We start from the raw sequence: 17,354 nt of genomic DNA on the forward strand, positions 1-17,354 counted from the left end.
GGCCTTGAGGTCGTTTTGAAAATAACAGTTGATATCTCACGCAATATTGAGCTGTGTACAGTCTGCCCTGTAATTTGTGTCATACTTTTAGGCGAAGTACGATAAACACCCCCCCCCCACACACACACACCATCACACACACACACACACACACACACACACACACGTACACGTACGTGTGTACGTGTGAACAGAAAAATGTTAAGAAGGCCCATAAATTTCAGTCTAGTTGTAATAGAGTCAAGTAAATTATGTGGGTGTACTGATATCACGTATATTTTGTTGCACGTGTAGGCATGTTCCGTTCTGACCGGAAGTAGATGCGCAGTGGTTGCCGCACGTTTAGAAAATTGATGTAAGGCGGAAGTGAGGTCTGTGATTTGTTGTTTTGAGCGAAGAATGTGTCGGCTTCCCATATTCATAAAGAACTGGTGGAATTTTACGATTAAGGTGTGAAATGTTGTCATGCCTTTGAAGCAGGACGACGTAATGTGGCAAATCAAATCAGCGTCAGAAATGGTAGGCCCAGTTCAGCTGAACATTGCATGTGTCGAAGATTGTATCCAGCAAGACTTGCGGATAACAGTGCGAGCGATCGCATCAGAAATCCAGTTATCGAATGAAACTGTTCAATACATCGTGGTGGACAACTTGAACTATCGAAAAGTGTGTGAAAATGCGAGTCACGTGCACTAACCGAGAACAAAGAAAGCTGCACGGATGACATCATTGACTATCCTACAACGTTACGCACGACAAGGGCCCGGTTTCCTCAATGTAATTGAGACACGGTTTTATTTGTTCGTGCCCAACAGAACACAAGTATCAATGGAATGAAAACATCCTTCTTCTTTACTCAGTAAGAAGTTCAAAGTGATCCCGTCAGTCAGAAAAGGTTCGGTTCCTTTTTTTTTGGAACGCGTCTGGCATTTCAGTGATGAAATACCTGGCATATTGGCGCACTGTTAATGCTGATGTTTATTGCCAGACAGATCGGCATTTACGGAAACTTCCAGGTCTTCTTCACAGTGGAGTGATCATTCTTCATGATAATGCACGTCCACATACAGTACGTCAACCTTGGATCACCCCACCTACAGTCCGGATTTGGCACCAAGGTGAGCAGTGGTTTCATATACTCATATTCAGCCGCATACTAATTTTCTAGACAATACCCTGCCATTTGAAGGCTTTGTATTTTTTCTTCTGATCACACGGTATAATGTGTGTTTGTATTGAACGAAAGGAGGCACAGGTACTTACATATCGTTAATTTTTTATATTTTATTATTAATAGTACTTCTATTGCTTGTGGCTTGAACCCAAACTTCTATCGGGATGTTTGTTCTTGTACGTTATCAGTTTATGTCAAAATACGAACTCTTTAGTTGGTTAACTGTAGAGTTTCACGTACATAAACTTTTGCTAATGACTTACGCAACCAGTCTATTGCGCAAGTGATGCCAAAGCCAGCCATATAGTGTGGTTTAATTACCTCCATAAATATTAATGTTTATCAAATTCATATTTTGCCATTATTTTTGTTGATTGAACTGATTACAATGTTTTCTGTATTATTCAGTAAATTAGTTTTTCCAGTTGAAAGGTCACTCAAATATGCACAATTGAAACAAATTTGATTATATTCCAGAGATTTTTTATTTACAATTTGTCATAAACATACAGTCTCATATATTCATACACAAGTATTCAGAACTGAGTAATATTCACTCGAACTTTAAGGGATACAATATTTATTGTTTTTTTTCTTCCAAAATGACTTTTTATATTACTTTTTAAAATATTTTGTACACAAAAAACTTGAACAAATGATCTCCCTTTCAGTGATCTCAGTTTAATATATCAAAATAAGTTATTTACAATATTGTTATAAAATATATGCAAAGCAAAGAAGGGGGATATGTACACCTAGAGTGAGTTCACTCTGCAAACGATAGATAGATAGATAGACATAGTACATTGGTGAACACAGAGATGGTGGAAGGGGTGAAATATTTTGAAGACAATTAAATAAATATATTTTTGGCTTAATTTATATTGAGGTGGAGGCTTCTGATGAAAAGTCAACACTTGTCGATTTATCATTTGTGTTAGAAAAATGCACAAATGTCAAAAATGTTTAATAGAAGAGACATTTCAGACGTAAATAGTTGAGTTTTGTGACTAGAATAGTTTTCTGTTCCATTGCAACATTGGTTTAAGTAGATTTTCTATAATTTGAAGAAGGTTAAAAGTAAAATTTCGTTAATTAGTTCGGATAAAATTCTTGCAAATACAACAAACATTGATTTGATTTACTTTTCAATCTGCTATGCAATAGAATTTCAGAGGTAAATATGTCAAGAAGTGGTTCAAAAGAAGTTCTAGAAGGATTGATGGTTCTAGAAGATCACATTAATGTGACAATTGAAGGCTATTTATTTACTTATTCAATTGCAACAAGTATGCTCCTCTTATGCAGAAAATGTGTGTTGTGTGAATAGGATCATAACCTGACATGCAAGGAAATCAAAACCAAACGCTTTTCAAACTATATTCTCATATTCGATGATAGAAATGTACAATTCTGTTACTATTCAATAGGCTAATATAGCTTAACAATACGATTGTTATTGTTGTAATCAGATGTTATGATTCATATCAATACAATCGCAAGAATTGTGATATAGTTTTCAAACATTTAGCTTTGTTACCACAAAGATTGTTGCAGTATAAGAATATTCAAAAATAATTTATTAAATTATATAGATCACAGTTATAAAAACAAATCACTTCTACGTTTATATATACATATATATGTAGACGTGTATATATATATATCGTTTACTCTATTCCTTTTAGCAGGTGTAAACATAAGACACATGCCAGCAATTAAATCACACATCCTTCTACATACTTATGATAAATTTCACACATACGTAATTTCTGTTTCGAAATATTTACACCTGTACAAATTGTATTCAAGACAAGAGCACCAAGATATAATCCAGAAGAAAAATTGGTGGAAAAAATAAACGAAGAAAATAATGTTCTTAGTACAAAAGCGCCTATTACAAAAATCTTTTACATACTCCTCTTTGCTACAAACACTATAAAAATATTCATGCTCTCGGAAAGCTCAAAGATACATTATCTCTATTTTATTTCCAAAATTTTCTCTGTTAAAGTTTAACATTCCTCACTATCATTTCCCCATTAAGAATTATCACTACAAAAAATAATTCGTTCCGGTCTTTAACAATGACTCCTGCAGATATTGTTTCTTGATTGTTGAAGAGGGAAAAAGAGGGGAATTTCTTTGACATGTTTGTGTGTTGAGATCATTAGGATATGTGCTGGAAATACCATTTAGAAACAGAAATTGGTAAAGCTCATATATAAATGTATATATTATACAGGGTGTCCCAGCTAAAAGCAGTCCGGCTCCGATCAACAGTTACATGTCAAGGATCATGAAAAGTGTGTACTAATCACCTTGAGTACCTATTCCATATTACTGGTGCAATATGGTCGTCATTTGCCTCATAGACAAATGTATTTCAGCCGGGCTACTTTTAACTGGGACACCCTGTATATGAGAAAGGTACGACCTAGAAGCGAAAGTGAGCTAATTCTTAAAAACCTCACAACTCAGACCAAGCTGAAAATTTCAACTTCCGGCAAAAAAGTTGACATTATAACCATATTATAAACATACATAATTACACGGAACACAATATATACATTGAAAGTAAAAGTTATTTACCTTATGTACAAAATATACTGTATCACATTCATTAAAAAAACCTGTTGTACATTAAAATTGAACGTTGAGGGGATGTGTACAATGAACAAGGAATGGTAACGTTACATATCTTACATGACGTTGCAAATCATGAAGACTCAAAAAGACCGAAAGTACAATAATTTATTTCACAGATTGCAACACTGAATTCTTGCAGCGTTTACTTCAAATATACACTTTTTTCGATACCCGCCTACAACAATTGAGCAGCTACTGTGTGCAGAATGAAAGAAGGAACAATAGGCTATCTTCACTATAATACAACTTTTCATTCCAACACAGTTATATTTATATATATACCTAGGTACTTCAAATATCACCTTTCTCCTTAAAGGTCATTCCCTTATATTACCACATTTGATGAGCTGAATGTCAACAAACAATTATAATATATCTATCTTCATAAGTATATATGTATGTCTCGTCAATAATAATTTCAATACTTACGACAAAGAAATATCCACAAGTGAAGATAAGGAAGCAAATCTAATACATTGCAATGCGTTAATTGAATCTCAAGGCCTGCTCTTTAATGTACCATCCAGACATTCAATTCGATAAAATAATCTTGTGCAGCGGTAGGCATGTTCTTTAGTTCAGGATGAAATGAAGGAATAGCAGAATTTTGTATAAATTATCTAGACAATGCTGGTAGTGATATGTGAAGTTTATCACGTTGCTTCATTGTTATTGCAACAATGCATATTCAAACAACAATGAGAAGCATTCGTTATCTTGTGATATAATGTTTGGTCATGTACGAAGTTAATTCTCCACTTGACCTTGACTGTCCCAGCAACAGTTTGGTCTATAAATTTATCCTTTTTAGATTCTGAAACATTTATTCTATTTACAAAGCCGTTGCGTAGATATTTGCTATAGAAATTAGGTCTTACGGTGACAACACACTATTTACAATTATGTAAACAACAGCAAAAATAAGTTAATTTGAAATCTAGAAGAGTGTCGGTCCAGTTCATCTAAACGATAATTTACAAAATAATAATGATAATTTCCAGAACAGGCTGAAGGTCTAGCAGAATAATTAACACTACAACACTAGTAAACTTCTTAAAATTTAATTTCTAATTGATATTTAGTACAATGTACTATATGTATATTCTTTCCTATTTTGCTAGTTTGCACTATTTACTTAAGTACGACGAGTCAGTATGTTGTATTAATTTATAACCTGAAGTTACTACTTTATATTCTGAATACAAATTAATATAGTTGGCTACACAAAAGAGCAGGCTGGAGACAAACTTAGAAACAACAGAACATCTAAACGACTATCAACACAGTCCTTGCTTCTCTGTATTATCACAGGTACTTTGTCTGCTATTATCATTGTCAGTAATTATTTTTTTTGGGATTTTTTAAGTACGTTACTTCAGTGATTTATTTGAATGGAAGTCTAAAAACAACTATTGACATGTAAACTATTGATATTAACTGCGATTTAACTTCTTATATTAATACTAGAATAATACCTAGTTGTACAGAAGTCTCTTGAAGACCTGAATTTGTCGATACTTTTGTCATCACATTCGTATATTATATATTATATAATATATTATATTAGCTGCCATACGAAGAGACATGTACACATGTGTACATAAAGGTACGTACACTTGAATGAAGTTGTATAACGGTGATTAAAAATACAAGAAATAATTCACAAAAACAATATATATTTTCTTTCAGGCTCTGTGACGTAATTTTATGGTACTGTAGGCTCAGTAAAGATTATGTTATCTTGTGGTAGAAAAATCTCCCGAACTGACATGGAATAGCTACTGATGGATATGCTAGTATTCTTATATCATTTTTCGTTTTTGAAATTATAGACGTTTAACATCAAAGCAACAGCTCTTTCAGAGTTTAGGGGAACAATTTAGAAGATTCTCTACTCAGATTGGTAGCAACTTGATGTCTTGGAAGAAAATGTACAGAGATGTAATAAAACATAAATATTATATGGAAATAATCCTTCGGTTCTCAAGTGACATTAGCGTTGCAATAATTAACACTGATTTGGAAATAATTCCGTGATAGTGTTTTTTAATGATTTTTATAGTCCTTTTATTGTTTGTTATGCTCACGGTTAAGCTCTGAAAAGGTTGCGATACTGATTACAGATGTCTGGTTTGATGATAACGCCTAAAAGAATATTGTTTACTTTTGAAACGCGTCGATAGAAAACCAATAGCCAGATAAATACATAGAAGTTTTGTTGCCGCAGCATGAACCGTACCTAGAATGGATAGAATATGTCTTGCAAGTGGAAGAAAGACACGTTTCTAACCAAAGTTTAGTTTAAGGGGAAGAGAAGTTGCGCGTAGTTGCATTTCCCATCGACAGATGGCGCGGCAAGCAGCGGAGCTATTATAGTGGGAAAAATATGTGAGGGAGAATGTCCTGAGCCTCAGGGCGGGGCAACACGCACACATTCTGTCGCGAGCGTCTCTCTCTCTCTCTTCTTTGTAATTTTCATTAAGTAGAGAAAAGGTGGTGCCCCCTTTTGTTTACTTTGTTTACCCAAGGGGCACGAATGTTAGGCCATACAATCCTTGTTTTCCTTATACGGTGAGTCAACCCCACGCTGTTTTCCTCCTAGTTTATTTTTCCTCTTTCCAAGTTGTGGGAGAGAGAAAAAGAGATAAGAAGCTAGAGGATTAAAAATTACATTTCTCCTTTGTTAAAACTTGATCAGTGTGTTCGACGCTGAGTAGCCAATGAATGTTTTTCCTTCTTGACACGTGACTTGAGGTTTACGCCGACATCTTCTTCAAACCGCTGAGCTCTTCCACTAGAGATTCTTCGCTAGACACGAAGCGCTTCTGTGGTGGTCTGGAGGCACTATCTAGCTGGCTTCTTTTGTCTGCTTCCTGGAAAAAAGGAGAATACTATTCTAAACATTTGACCATAATTTTACTATTAAACGAACGGGAGATAGTACGTTAGTGACGTAATCGTAAAAATTAAGTTATTACACCGTAAGAAAACACAAACCGCAAAATTACTAATTACAGTTCATTACAATGGTATAGGGGTTTCACACTAAGCTGAAGTTGTATACCGAAAACAACAACTGTATGAAATTCACAGGTGTATATTAGATACAAGATGTAAGATATTTTCATTCCTTATAAGACAATTCTAAAATAGTTAAACGTAATTACATCAAGTAATTGTTATATTTTTGTTGATACTAGTTCCATAACATTGAGACATGATTCCATGAAGCACGTCACAGATATACGATTACTTGTTCAGGTTTATTGAACGTGTTTTGCATCAACAATGTGCAAAATAAAATATACACCTGTGTCAGATCTTCGTACGATTGCAAAATTTCAGAAGTAAAGATTGTCATATGTTTGGCCAGTAATCAACAGTGCATTTTCAAAATTCATCTGATTATAAAGATACGTTAGTAGTTAAAAAATTGCGTGAGATATTCCATTTAGGGAAGATCAATATATCATTATCACAGTGGTCCATTTGAGATTAATTTAAATTTGTAGTAAAATTTGGATCAAGTTTTAAAGAATTCTGAAAATATTGCGTCAAAAATTTGAAAGATGCAAAACATCGAGGTTTTCCAACATAAATTACACCTAATTAGGAATATGATAATAAAAATGTAATTTAAAGCAATAATTATTCTAAAATTAAATCTGATTTGTATTTTTCTTTTCATACATTTTTTTTAGCTTCTTTCATCTTCACCTATAAGTGCAGTGGAATGCACAAGTTTTGCTAGGCAAATTTTCCAAAACCATTTCTTGTCTTTCATCCAACGTGTTTTTAAGTTGTTTTTTTATGTTCACAGATTGTCCAAAGCTTGTTTGGAATTTTGTGTCTATTCTTGAAGATCTTGTTGTGTAAAACAGAGACAAAAACACATAGCGATGAACAATTTGCCTGGCAATACTTATGCATCCCATTCTTCATGCATATTCACCCAGAAGTACCTTAAGAATGCTGAGCACAAAGGATTGTGGGAAAATGGGTTCAGAGGCTTGTCGGTTTGTGAATAAATATGTAATAGATAAGAAAATGAATTGTACAGTAGGATGCATACGCATTGCTCAGCAAATTGTCCATGACTATTTTCGTTTGTTTTCACTTCATACTTCTTATTTTTAAGGACTATACTTTTACGTATACTGGTTCGGAGGTTGTAAGCGGGTTGTTTGGTGTTTTGTGTCAATTCTTGAAGCTCTCATTGTAAACGTGGTGATGGACAATTTGCTTGGTAATACTTATGGATCCCACTGTACATTGAGTCTGTACTGGCATTTGCTGCCATTTTTCAACAATATTCATTCTGATATAAATTCTGAAAATAAAATGTTCGATTTTCTTGTTGAGCTTTCTGTTGAACTTGTGCTTGGCTAGAATGTGTTCTCTAAATATTTGTAATGGAAAATAGGATTCGGTTTCACCTCAATACTGGTGCGAGCGTATCTGTGCACAGCCACATGACCTTGCACACATGACATGCGCATGTCTGACCCCTATACACGAGAGAAAACTAAATATTTACCCACTCAGAATGCCGCGAGGATCGTCCCTGGTTAAATAAAAAGTTTCTGCGTGTCATGTTGTTGGCTATTGCTATCGTTACGTCAATGATTCCTGCCAATTATACAAGCCAAGAGAGTTTCACTTAGAAATCAACGAGTTTGGAAGCTCGAAGACGAGAACACTCGACGCCCATCCTCTGCGTCCATTAAATGTGGAAATTGCATTTACATCGACGATCACTTTGCCTTCGTGTCGAGCATGGCGAAAGACCCCCTCCGGTTTGACGTCAGAGCACTGTTGTGTGTACCAACTCTCAGAAATAGAGGCCCTTAAGCGCGCGACAGCGTGTGCGTGTGCGTTTATATCTATGAGATAATGACGTCACATCCGGTGTGCGTCATTCAGGTGTTTGCTCTTGGTGATCCCGTGTTGGGATTTCCCACGGGGCGGTGCTGTTTCTGGGAGATCCTCGCGAGGTTGTAGAAGTCACGTGACACTCAGTAAGCTAATGAGAAAACCTAGAATATATCGGGAACCGCTGCAGCTAGGGGGATAAAATTTTGTGGGCAGACGTGTCTGCCAAATACTAGTACATTACAATGTAAATTATGTTCATTGGCGCGTCTGCCTGCCTGTGATTCGTCTGTTAAGAATCAAGGTGCAGTATGGGCAAGAAGAGGTTAGAGTTGGTTGAGTTGGTGTTTTAAGTACACTTTATGCACAGTAAGGCTAATCGGGACTGGACCTACAGTTTAAAGTGGGATCCGAACCACTTGTGCCTCCACCGGGTATCGAACCCGGGACCCCTTGATCACAAGGCAGCGACGCTACCACTGCGCCATCGGGGAGGCCCCAAGAAGAGGTTAGAGTTTAGAGTAGAAGCCAGACGTTCTAGGTTCGAACCTTGGGTAAAGCATGGATGCGTCATTGAGTTTTCCCATAATCCTCATTTTCACGATTAAGCAAAGAGGTGCAAGAGCGACGTAAAATAACAGAGAGAAATAGAAGCAGTCTACTTACGAGTTTCATAAGCAACTGGCTATATGTTGTCGCCTTAAAATCAAGGAGTCCCGGAATCAATTTCTTACGAATGTAAAATTTCTTGATTTTATTTGAATTCTTGTTATTTAGCTTCGATTTTCTGCCACTTTTGGCTAATCACGAAGATGAGGATGAGTGATGACACAATGACATTGATGTAGAGATACTCACAAACACCCATGCTAAAACGGGGATTCGACCCAGGAATCCGTGACGTCATAGCGTTCTGTAATAGCCACTACGCCACGTAGGATGGAAATTGTGACGATGATGAGTCATGATATGAGGGAAGTGATGAAGGGACGTTACAAGGATCACCCATGCCCAGGCCGGGATTCGAACCCGGGACCGTCGGCGTCGTAGCGGGCTGTGCTAACCTCTCCGTCATGGAGATCAATGGAACATTTCTGTGGTTCCTTTACCCATTTTGCCCACCTCTACATTAAACAAACACCTTCAATCCACTTCTGCTTTTCAGAACCCCTAACAAGTAGGCAACCTGGCAATGTTTGGGAGTTAAACAGGCCTGCCGGCTTTCAGGATATTTTGAACAACCGTATCCTAATTGTTCTGCAACCAGGCTCGACTCCCCTGCAATGCGTGCATGTAAGGGGCAACAAAAAGTGACAAAAACTTACAAGGGCTTTCCAGATTGGGACAAGAGCAGCGAGATGTTTCATTGAACGTGCCTAATGTTCTAATTCTGCCCCCGCGACGTCAGCGCTTCACCCCTTTCCCCGCCATCCTAGTTTCGATCTGCTCCCATCCCCTCGCCCTACATTCAGGGAGATTTTCATGAATGGAGGACCTGGCCCGGGGATTTTGGCAACCTGCCCAGCCCGGAGCTGCGGAGGCTGGTGAATGAATCCCCAGCGCGCGTGGGCGTGGGACAGAAATAGATTCCGCGGGCGGAACACGAAGGGGTGGTTCCCGGGCAGCGTGTGGGTGTTCCAGCAGGAGAGGAACGTGGGTGGATGATTTTAATGAGTTTTCTCTCTCTCTCTCTCTCTCTCTCTCTCTCTCTCTCCCCTGCTGGAAACAAAGGGGCTTTAGAAAAGAACTTCACGGTTCCAGGAAATTGGTCTAATGTAGAGAATAGCGTTAGGAAAAAATCATCTTTCTTTGTTCTGCAGTTTCACGCTCGGCGTCCAACGGTTATTTGATTAACTCAAGCTTCCAGCTGAGAAGCTTCTGTTTCGTCCATGTACATGTTGCGAACGGAGGTCATTGGACTCTGGTGTATGGACCTCTCACGTTATTATCTTGTAATTCGAGTCTTCTCGTGTTTCAAGCCCGGCTGATAGCTGTAAACCGAGCACTCTTCGATAGGCGTTACCCATTATTTACCGTTCGTCATTCTGCGACGAGAGCCGCGATGGTCCAGTCGGTAGTTCGTCTGACTGCCACGCGGGAGACCCGGGTTCGATTCCCGGGGTGCGTGATCTATCTTGTCCCTGCATCAAGCGGCTCCTGCCTAAAATCAATAGATACCTGGGGGCAACCTTGAAGAGTAAAGCAGACCGAAGCGTGATACTGATCACATTTGAAATGCACGAGGAACTTAAAAAAAAAACGTTTTACTTACTTACTTAGTCGCGTCCTCTTCTACCTGCCGGTGTCGAGGGGTTACAGAGAGCTCTCCAGACGTTTCTGTCCAACGTCTTTTCCTGTGCCTCTTTCCATCTTATGCTTCGTTTCTCCAAAATCTCTTTACACTCATATTCCATGTCTTTCTTGGTCTTCCTTTTGGTCTTGTTCCTTGTGGACGTGCTTCCCATATCTGCTTTGGCAGTCTCGTCTCACTCATTCTGCTCAAATGGCCGAACCATCTGAGTTGATTACGTTCAACTGTTTCTTGTAGTGGCTGAGCATTTAAAGATTGCCGGATGGTTTGATTCCTTATCCGATCTTTCCTGGTTTTCCCACTTATTCTTCGAAGGTACCTCATTTACATTGTTTGTACACTTTGCAGGTGTTTTCCAGTCATTGTCCAATTTTCACTACTATATGTAAGTGTTGGTATATAAATTATTTTAGATACAGTGAATTTTTTTGGGTAGATATTTCTTTTTTGCATATATATATCCTCTGTTTATCATTTGATATAGCTTTCCTGTCTTCATGATTCTACCTCTTATTTGTTCCTCTTCTTTTCCTTGACTGTTTATAATTACTCCAAGATACTTGAAATTTGTCACTTGTTCTAAAACGTACCTTACTTTATTCTACGTTTAGGGCTAGTAGATGTTTATTTGACTTCGTTTAGTTTGTTTGTTGATTGGTTTATTTCCATTTGCCTTTCTGCTACTTTTTGGCTAATCGCGAAGATCAGAATGAGTGATGATGTGAAGGGACATTCACAATGAACACCGATGTGTAGTCCGTTTTGGAAGCCGGGACTCTTGGCGTCGGGACGTGCTGTGATAACCACTACGCCACAGTGGTCGGTTTTTAATTTGTTTATTTAACGAGGGGTGTAAGAGGTTACCTGTTAAAGAGGTCCCCAAAAGTCAAATTCTTACTTGAATGAAGTACACATCGTTAACTGCGATGTGACAGAGCATCGAGATTCTGTCGCCTGGGCCACACTGTGTCGCCCAGATATATTTGCGATAGTCCGTTTATCAATTTCAAGGAATATAAATCAAATCAATCAATCAATCAGTTTATTTTACGCCGCTTTTCTGTCACTTTTGTACAATCACGACAATGGGAAATTAATGATGATGAGATGCAGGAAGAAGGGACAATCTGAAACACACGTGAACGACCCAACACAGGCACTACCGAACATTGTACTGGCAAGAGTCCAGGGACAGAGCCACTTTGGTTTGCAGGAAATGCAGTCTATGTTGTAATATGTGGAAGGGAGGTTGAAATCATTCTCTTCAGATGAAATCACCCCTTTCACCACTAGAAAATGAAATAATAATTAAGTTAACAATTCGGTACAGGTAACAAAAGTTTCTTCTTACGTCCACATTATGATCAGAAAGGATATGGGGACTAGATCCACTACTATTGTGATTTTTTCATGTTACGTAGCTCGTGTAGCTCTGTAGGATAATCGCGACGACGAAGATGATGAAAAATTATATTAAAGTGCTGAAGATCCAGGAAGGAACGCCCTGGCCTTGCCTGGACTCTAATCCTGCACTTTTGGTAAAGATATCCACCACTTCTCACAGGAAACGAACCCTGAATTTCCGCACAAGTTCTCTGATTGGGAGGTGCCCTCGTAACATTTTCAGCATAAATACAGTGTGTTCCAAAATCTAGTCATGATGCTCATTCAAGTTTACAGATTCGTACGTGCTTCAGGATACTGAATTTCATATCCGTTGATATGAACGAATCATAGATTATAATTCCTGTCGGTTATTTCCGCAGATACTGTCATTTCAACATGATACGCCACTTTACGATCACCCTATACTTGTAGGTAGGATCAACCGCAAGGGCAAAGGTTGTAGTGAGGAATGAGCATGATCTTACTTTCACCAAAGATAGTTGTGTTTTTTTTTACTCGAACTATTTTGTATCTTTCTAGGCGAAGTTATTTTCAGGGAGCTCTTGCTACAATACATGCAGATCCTATTTATGAGAACTGGAGGTAATCTTTGTGTTACCAAAATGTATAGTGTCCTGGTCTCTATCTTTTGCAGTTCATGAGATATAACCACTTGTAAAGCGGTAGCAAGGTAACCGAGACATATACTCAAACCTCTCGAGCAAATAAGCAAAGCTAAGGCAGATGTAGATCAGGATTACAAGCTCTTATGAAGTTTCAAGGCCGCCCGTATTAAATTTCTCCATTGTACACAGCTTCCCTGCGGGCACACATGCCTGTAATTTGCTTCTCCATGATGAAAGATGCTCTTACGTCAGCTTTTGACATTTCTCGTCAGTTCCTCAGAAGGGTTTTCGTGCCGTTGCTATGGTGATTGGTTCTTTGGTTAAAGCCTCTGCACGTGTTAATCGTTGCTGAAATCTTGCAATTAACTTGAGCTCCGGGTCGCTTTCTGATTTGTTGTTTGGTAAGTGGGACTTTAGGAATCTTCTTGTGAAGACTATATTCCCCACCCTTGTCTGTTGCTATGCTGTCATACGTGCACTTCGGTTGTTAAGTCCATACTTAGGAGATGGGAATCTCCATGACTTTTCTCAGTTACTATGTACTGAAAGAGTCCGGTAGTTAAGGTGATGGAGAAGACTGAGGTTCGAATGTTGATAATCCCGAGTGAGATTTTCTGCTGTTTTCTTTTTCTACATTGGGATTATAGTACTCTTACACCTTTACACCCTTGTCATTATGCAAACAACATTGATTGATTGCTTTTGAGTTTTAAGTCCACTTTATGCACAGAAAGGCTAATAGGGATCGGACCTGTAGTTTAAAGTGGTATCTGCTGAACCACTTTGCATTGGCACCGGGTATCGAAATCGGAACCTCATTATTACAAAGCGTCAACGTTACCGTTACGCCATAGGAAGCTCAGTTACCTCTGGAGCATTGACCTCTCTCGGCAGAGATTTCCCCAAATATTTATCTTCTTTCGAGAAACCGCTCCGATAGTGCACCCAGCGGCGAAAGGAACAGTAGGCGAATTGTCCACCAGCATTTTCATTCAGTCTGTATTACACAATGTGATAACAATGAATTGAAATAAAGACGTCAATAAGCACAGAACATTACCCGCTTCGAACCAAACATAGTTTCATTCCTTGAAACAACACAGGATGTAGAATAAAAAAGTAGTGAAAATAGCGGCGGACAATTTGCCTACGATTATCTTTGCCGTTGACTGTACAAACTGAAGTCCGAATTCCTTCTAGAGCATTCAAATGAATTTTCATGTGATTTGCTTCCTCTGGTTTTTACATATATAAGCTTTTGGTGCCAAGAAACTACATTTTATCCATACCCTGGCGTTGGAGCTGTCTCATCCTGCAGCGTAAGCAACCCAACGTACGCGTGTATAAGGGGTTGCATACGATACAGTTAGCCACCAATTCGTACAGCATATTTTTCGTACCCATGTGAAGTTGTCCACACCCCACCCCATTAATTTTCCGAATAATACAATAACCGTTGGCTCTACAGCTCGTAAGGGCCTTGGCCTATCTCCCGACTACCAGTCTCCCTCCCGCAATCCTACCTAGAGGTGTGGAGATCTTCAACCGGTAATAGGATGACGCGTGGTCGGCACGTCGAACCCCCAGGCGTTATAAGAGATTTCCGTGACAGAGTTACGCTACTCACTCGTAGCTCCCCAATTTCCTCACGATGGTAGGTTGCTACCGGTCCTATAAACAGGCAGAGAACCCAGAGACTGAACCCAGGCGGACTCGAACCCATGCCGTCGCGCAGTTGGAGTCCAAAGCACAGCGCCTTAGACCGCACGGCCACGGAGGACTCCCATTAATTTTCCTATACAAAATATATACTTTGGTGAAAATTCCGTTCATTTCTAAAATATATTGAAATCATTCACCAAAAAAACAAACAAAAAAGTCAAGGACAATTTCTAAATTTCTAAATTTTAAACGAGAGCCATCTACGCGTAAATAGTTATTTCGATAAACATTTAGTTGGATTTACAAATGCAATACAATTATACGCTGAATAAATAAGTAATCAAGTAAAATTTCATTTTGCTCATTTCAACGCCTAATATGACGGTTCAGTTTCATTAGTTCTAATTAATATTGACGAAATCGTATTATTTCTCAAAATTTTATTTAATCTTTCTAAAGAGTTTAAAGTCGTCTCGACCGATTTATTTGACGAAAGCTTTGGATAACTAACGATTTGAGTTTTGTAAATTACAAAAATTTGATTTATTTGGTTTAGAAAAAAAAATGGACGAGTAAACATAACAATGACCAGTTTTGCAACTGTGGCGCGACAGATATTCAAGCGCCACCTGTTGATGTGATTGTAATCTTGTTATTTCCGATCCACAAATGAATACCTGACCATCGCATTCTGCTACAACAGGATGATGGAAGGTTATGTCTGACGAAGGGAGCACTTTCCTTGATTGATTGATTTAGTTTATTTTACTTATCTTTTCTGACACTTAATCGCAAAGATGAGAATGAGTAATGATCTGATGAAATTGATGAAGGGACACTCACAAAGAACAGCCATGCCGAGATTCGAATCCGGGACATCTGTCGTCGTAGCGCACTGTTCTAACAACTACTCCACGGAGGTTGGCACAGGCAGTCTTCCGAAACGTGACAATAAAGTTTATATGTGCTCGCGATAATAGTAAAGAAGTGATACAGTGTAAGAAACATGTACAGTCAAGGACACGGGTTGTTAAGATCCCATTGACTTTCAATGTGTTCGTCACAACCCTGAACTGTCCGAGAGTATACTACATGCAAGAAATTATCTGAATATCGTCCTTACCTTTCTCAGCCCCTCCTCCATGCTCATAAGCTTCTTTATTGTCTGGTAGACGGACGGTTTATGTGACGTCATCTGGCTGTCGCTCCTCTGCACAATCTTCCCGATGATTGGCTGCCTGGACATGGGCTGCTGGGACCTCTCGATCTCCTCCATCACGGGCCTCGAGAAAGGGTGCTTGACGGGGGTCGCGGGCCTCAGCAGGGCCACTTCCTTCTGTCCCTGGGTTCCGCTGCCCCTGGAGAAGGATGATGCGGTGGGTGGGACGGTGGTGGCCGGTGCCATGGTCGGAAGCGTTGCCGGTGTGGTCTTGGGCTGGTGGTAAGTTCTCGTGGTTGGCACCACTGGGTAGAGGTGAACGCCGCGGGTGTTCATCTTGATGGGAAGCCCTGCCTTTCTTCCGGACAAGTAGACCCGGTGGCCAGAGACCCATGGACCGTGCTCGCTAAACTCGCTGTCCTTTTTCTCGACCAATCGGGCAAGAGATTTCAGCTCCTCGACCTCTTCGTCGTCATTGTCGTAGCTTTCGGACCCCCAATCCTGCTCCTGCCTTCCAACAATCCCCTTGTCGTCATTGTTGAAGCTGTAGGTCCTGCCAGGGACACCTCTTCCGTACATAGCTCCCAGAACGAAGTCCTGGACCACAGGATCGCTCAGGTCAATATACTCCTCCCTTTGTGGTGTGGCAACCGATCCATCATACCAATTGTCTCTCGCTACAGGCATCACCCTATCATCCTCTTCCGCAATCTCTTCTTCCAGCTCTCCTACAGGGTCCGGCTCCTCATAGCCGTACGCATAAGCCGGCTGCTGCCTCTCATAGTACGGTACCACGGTATCGTACGGTTGGTATCTGAAGTTTCCGATATTCCTATTAACGGTACCGAAAGAAGACCCGGTATTACTTCCGAGAGGATAATAGCTAATAGCAGGCTCCTGGGGATAATACTCGTCGGGATATTCCTGGATAGTGGGCTGGTAGAATTGATCGTACGTCGACCCCATGTCGACGTAGCTGTCGGTGTATGGTCCCATGTTGTACCCTTGGGAAATTTGTCTCTGCGGCACTTGCTGCCATGTTGGTCTGTAGGACCTTGTGTATCTCTTTGTACCAAATATCGGATATGCAAAGGTTTGGGTCACAAGCAGAAGCAGTGCGTAAGCGACTGTCTGGTTCATCATGGTGAGTGACCTGGGAAGGAGAAAGAATAGACACTGTGAGCGCAACACTTAAGACAACAATGTACAACAATAGTTTCATTGTTTTCACAGTACAACACACAAAAAGAAAACACAATCAGATATTCCTTGACCGTTTCTCTATGTATTGATTTGTTTGTAAGTCCAGTCTATACACAAAGAGGCTAATACTTTTATTATTTTTTTAAACCATATTTTACTACAAAACATAAGAGCAGATAATAGTTGCCCTATCTGTTCTCTTGGTTACGGAGGAAATCCCCATACTGTGAGTGGTTAAAATAGACAACAGCAAACATCATATGGGCCTCCCCGTTGGCACAGTGGTAGCGTCGTCGCCTTGTGATTAAGGGG

The 17,354-nt window shown here is 39.5% G+C and overlaps 1 protein-coding gene across 1 annotated transcript in view; it reads right to left on the minus strand.

Annotated features, from left to right (window-relative positions):
* Positions 1-1,693: 1,693 nt before the first annotated feature.
* The window catches only part of LOC145989775 (uncharacterized), a 24,422-nt gene continuing 8,761 nt past the window's right edge, over positions 1,694-17,354 (minus strand). Inside the window, exons 2-3 of the mRNA XM_083125102.1 lie at positions 15,804-16,992; positions 1,694-6,696 (exon numbers count right to left, since the gene is read on the minus strand). Coding sequence (XP_082981228.1) covers positions 6,580-6,696; positions 15,804-16,982 — 1,296 coding nt within the window. The 5' untranslated portion in view covers positions 16,983-16,992 and the 3' untranslated portion in view covers positions 1,694-6,579. The remainder of the gene's footprint in view (positions 6,697-15,803; positions 16,993-17,354) is intronic.

This window comes from Lepisma saccharinum, chromosome 7 (genome assembly GCF_977018435.1).
Source record: "Lepisma saccharinum chromosome 7, izLepSacc3.1, whole genome shotgun sequence".
NCBI classification, from domain to species: Eukaryota; Metazoa; Arthropoda; class Insecta; order Zygentoma; family Lepismatidae; genus Lepisma; species Lepisma saccharinum.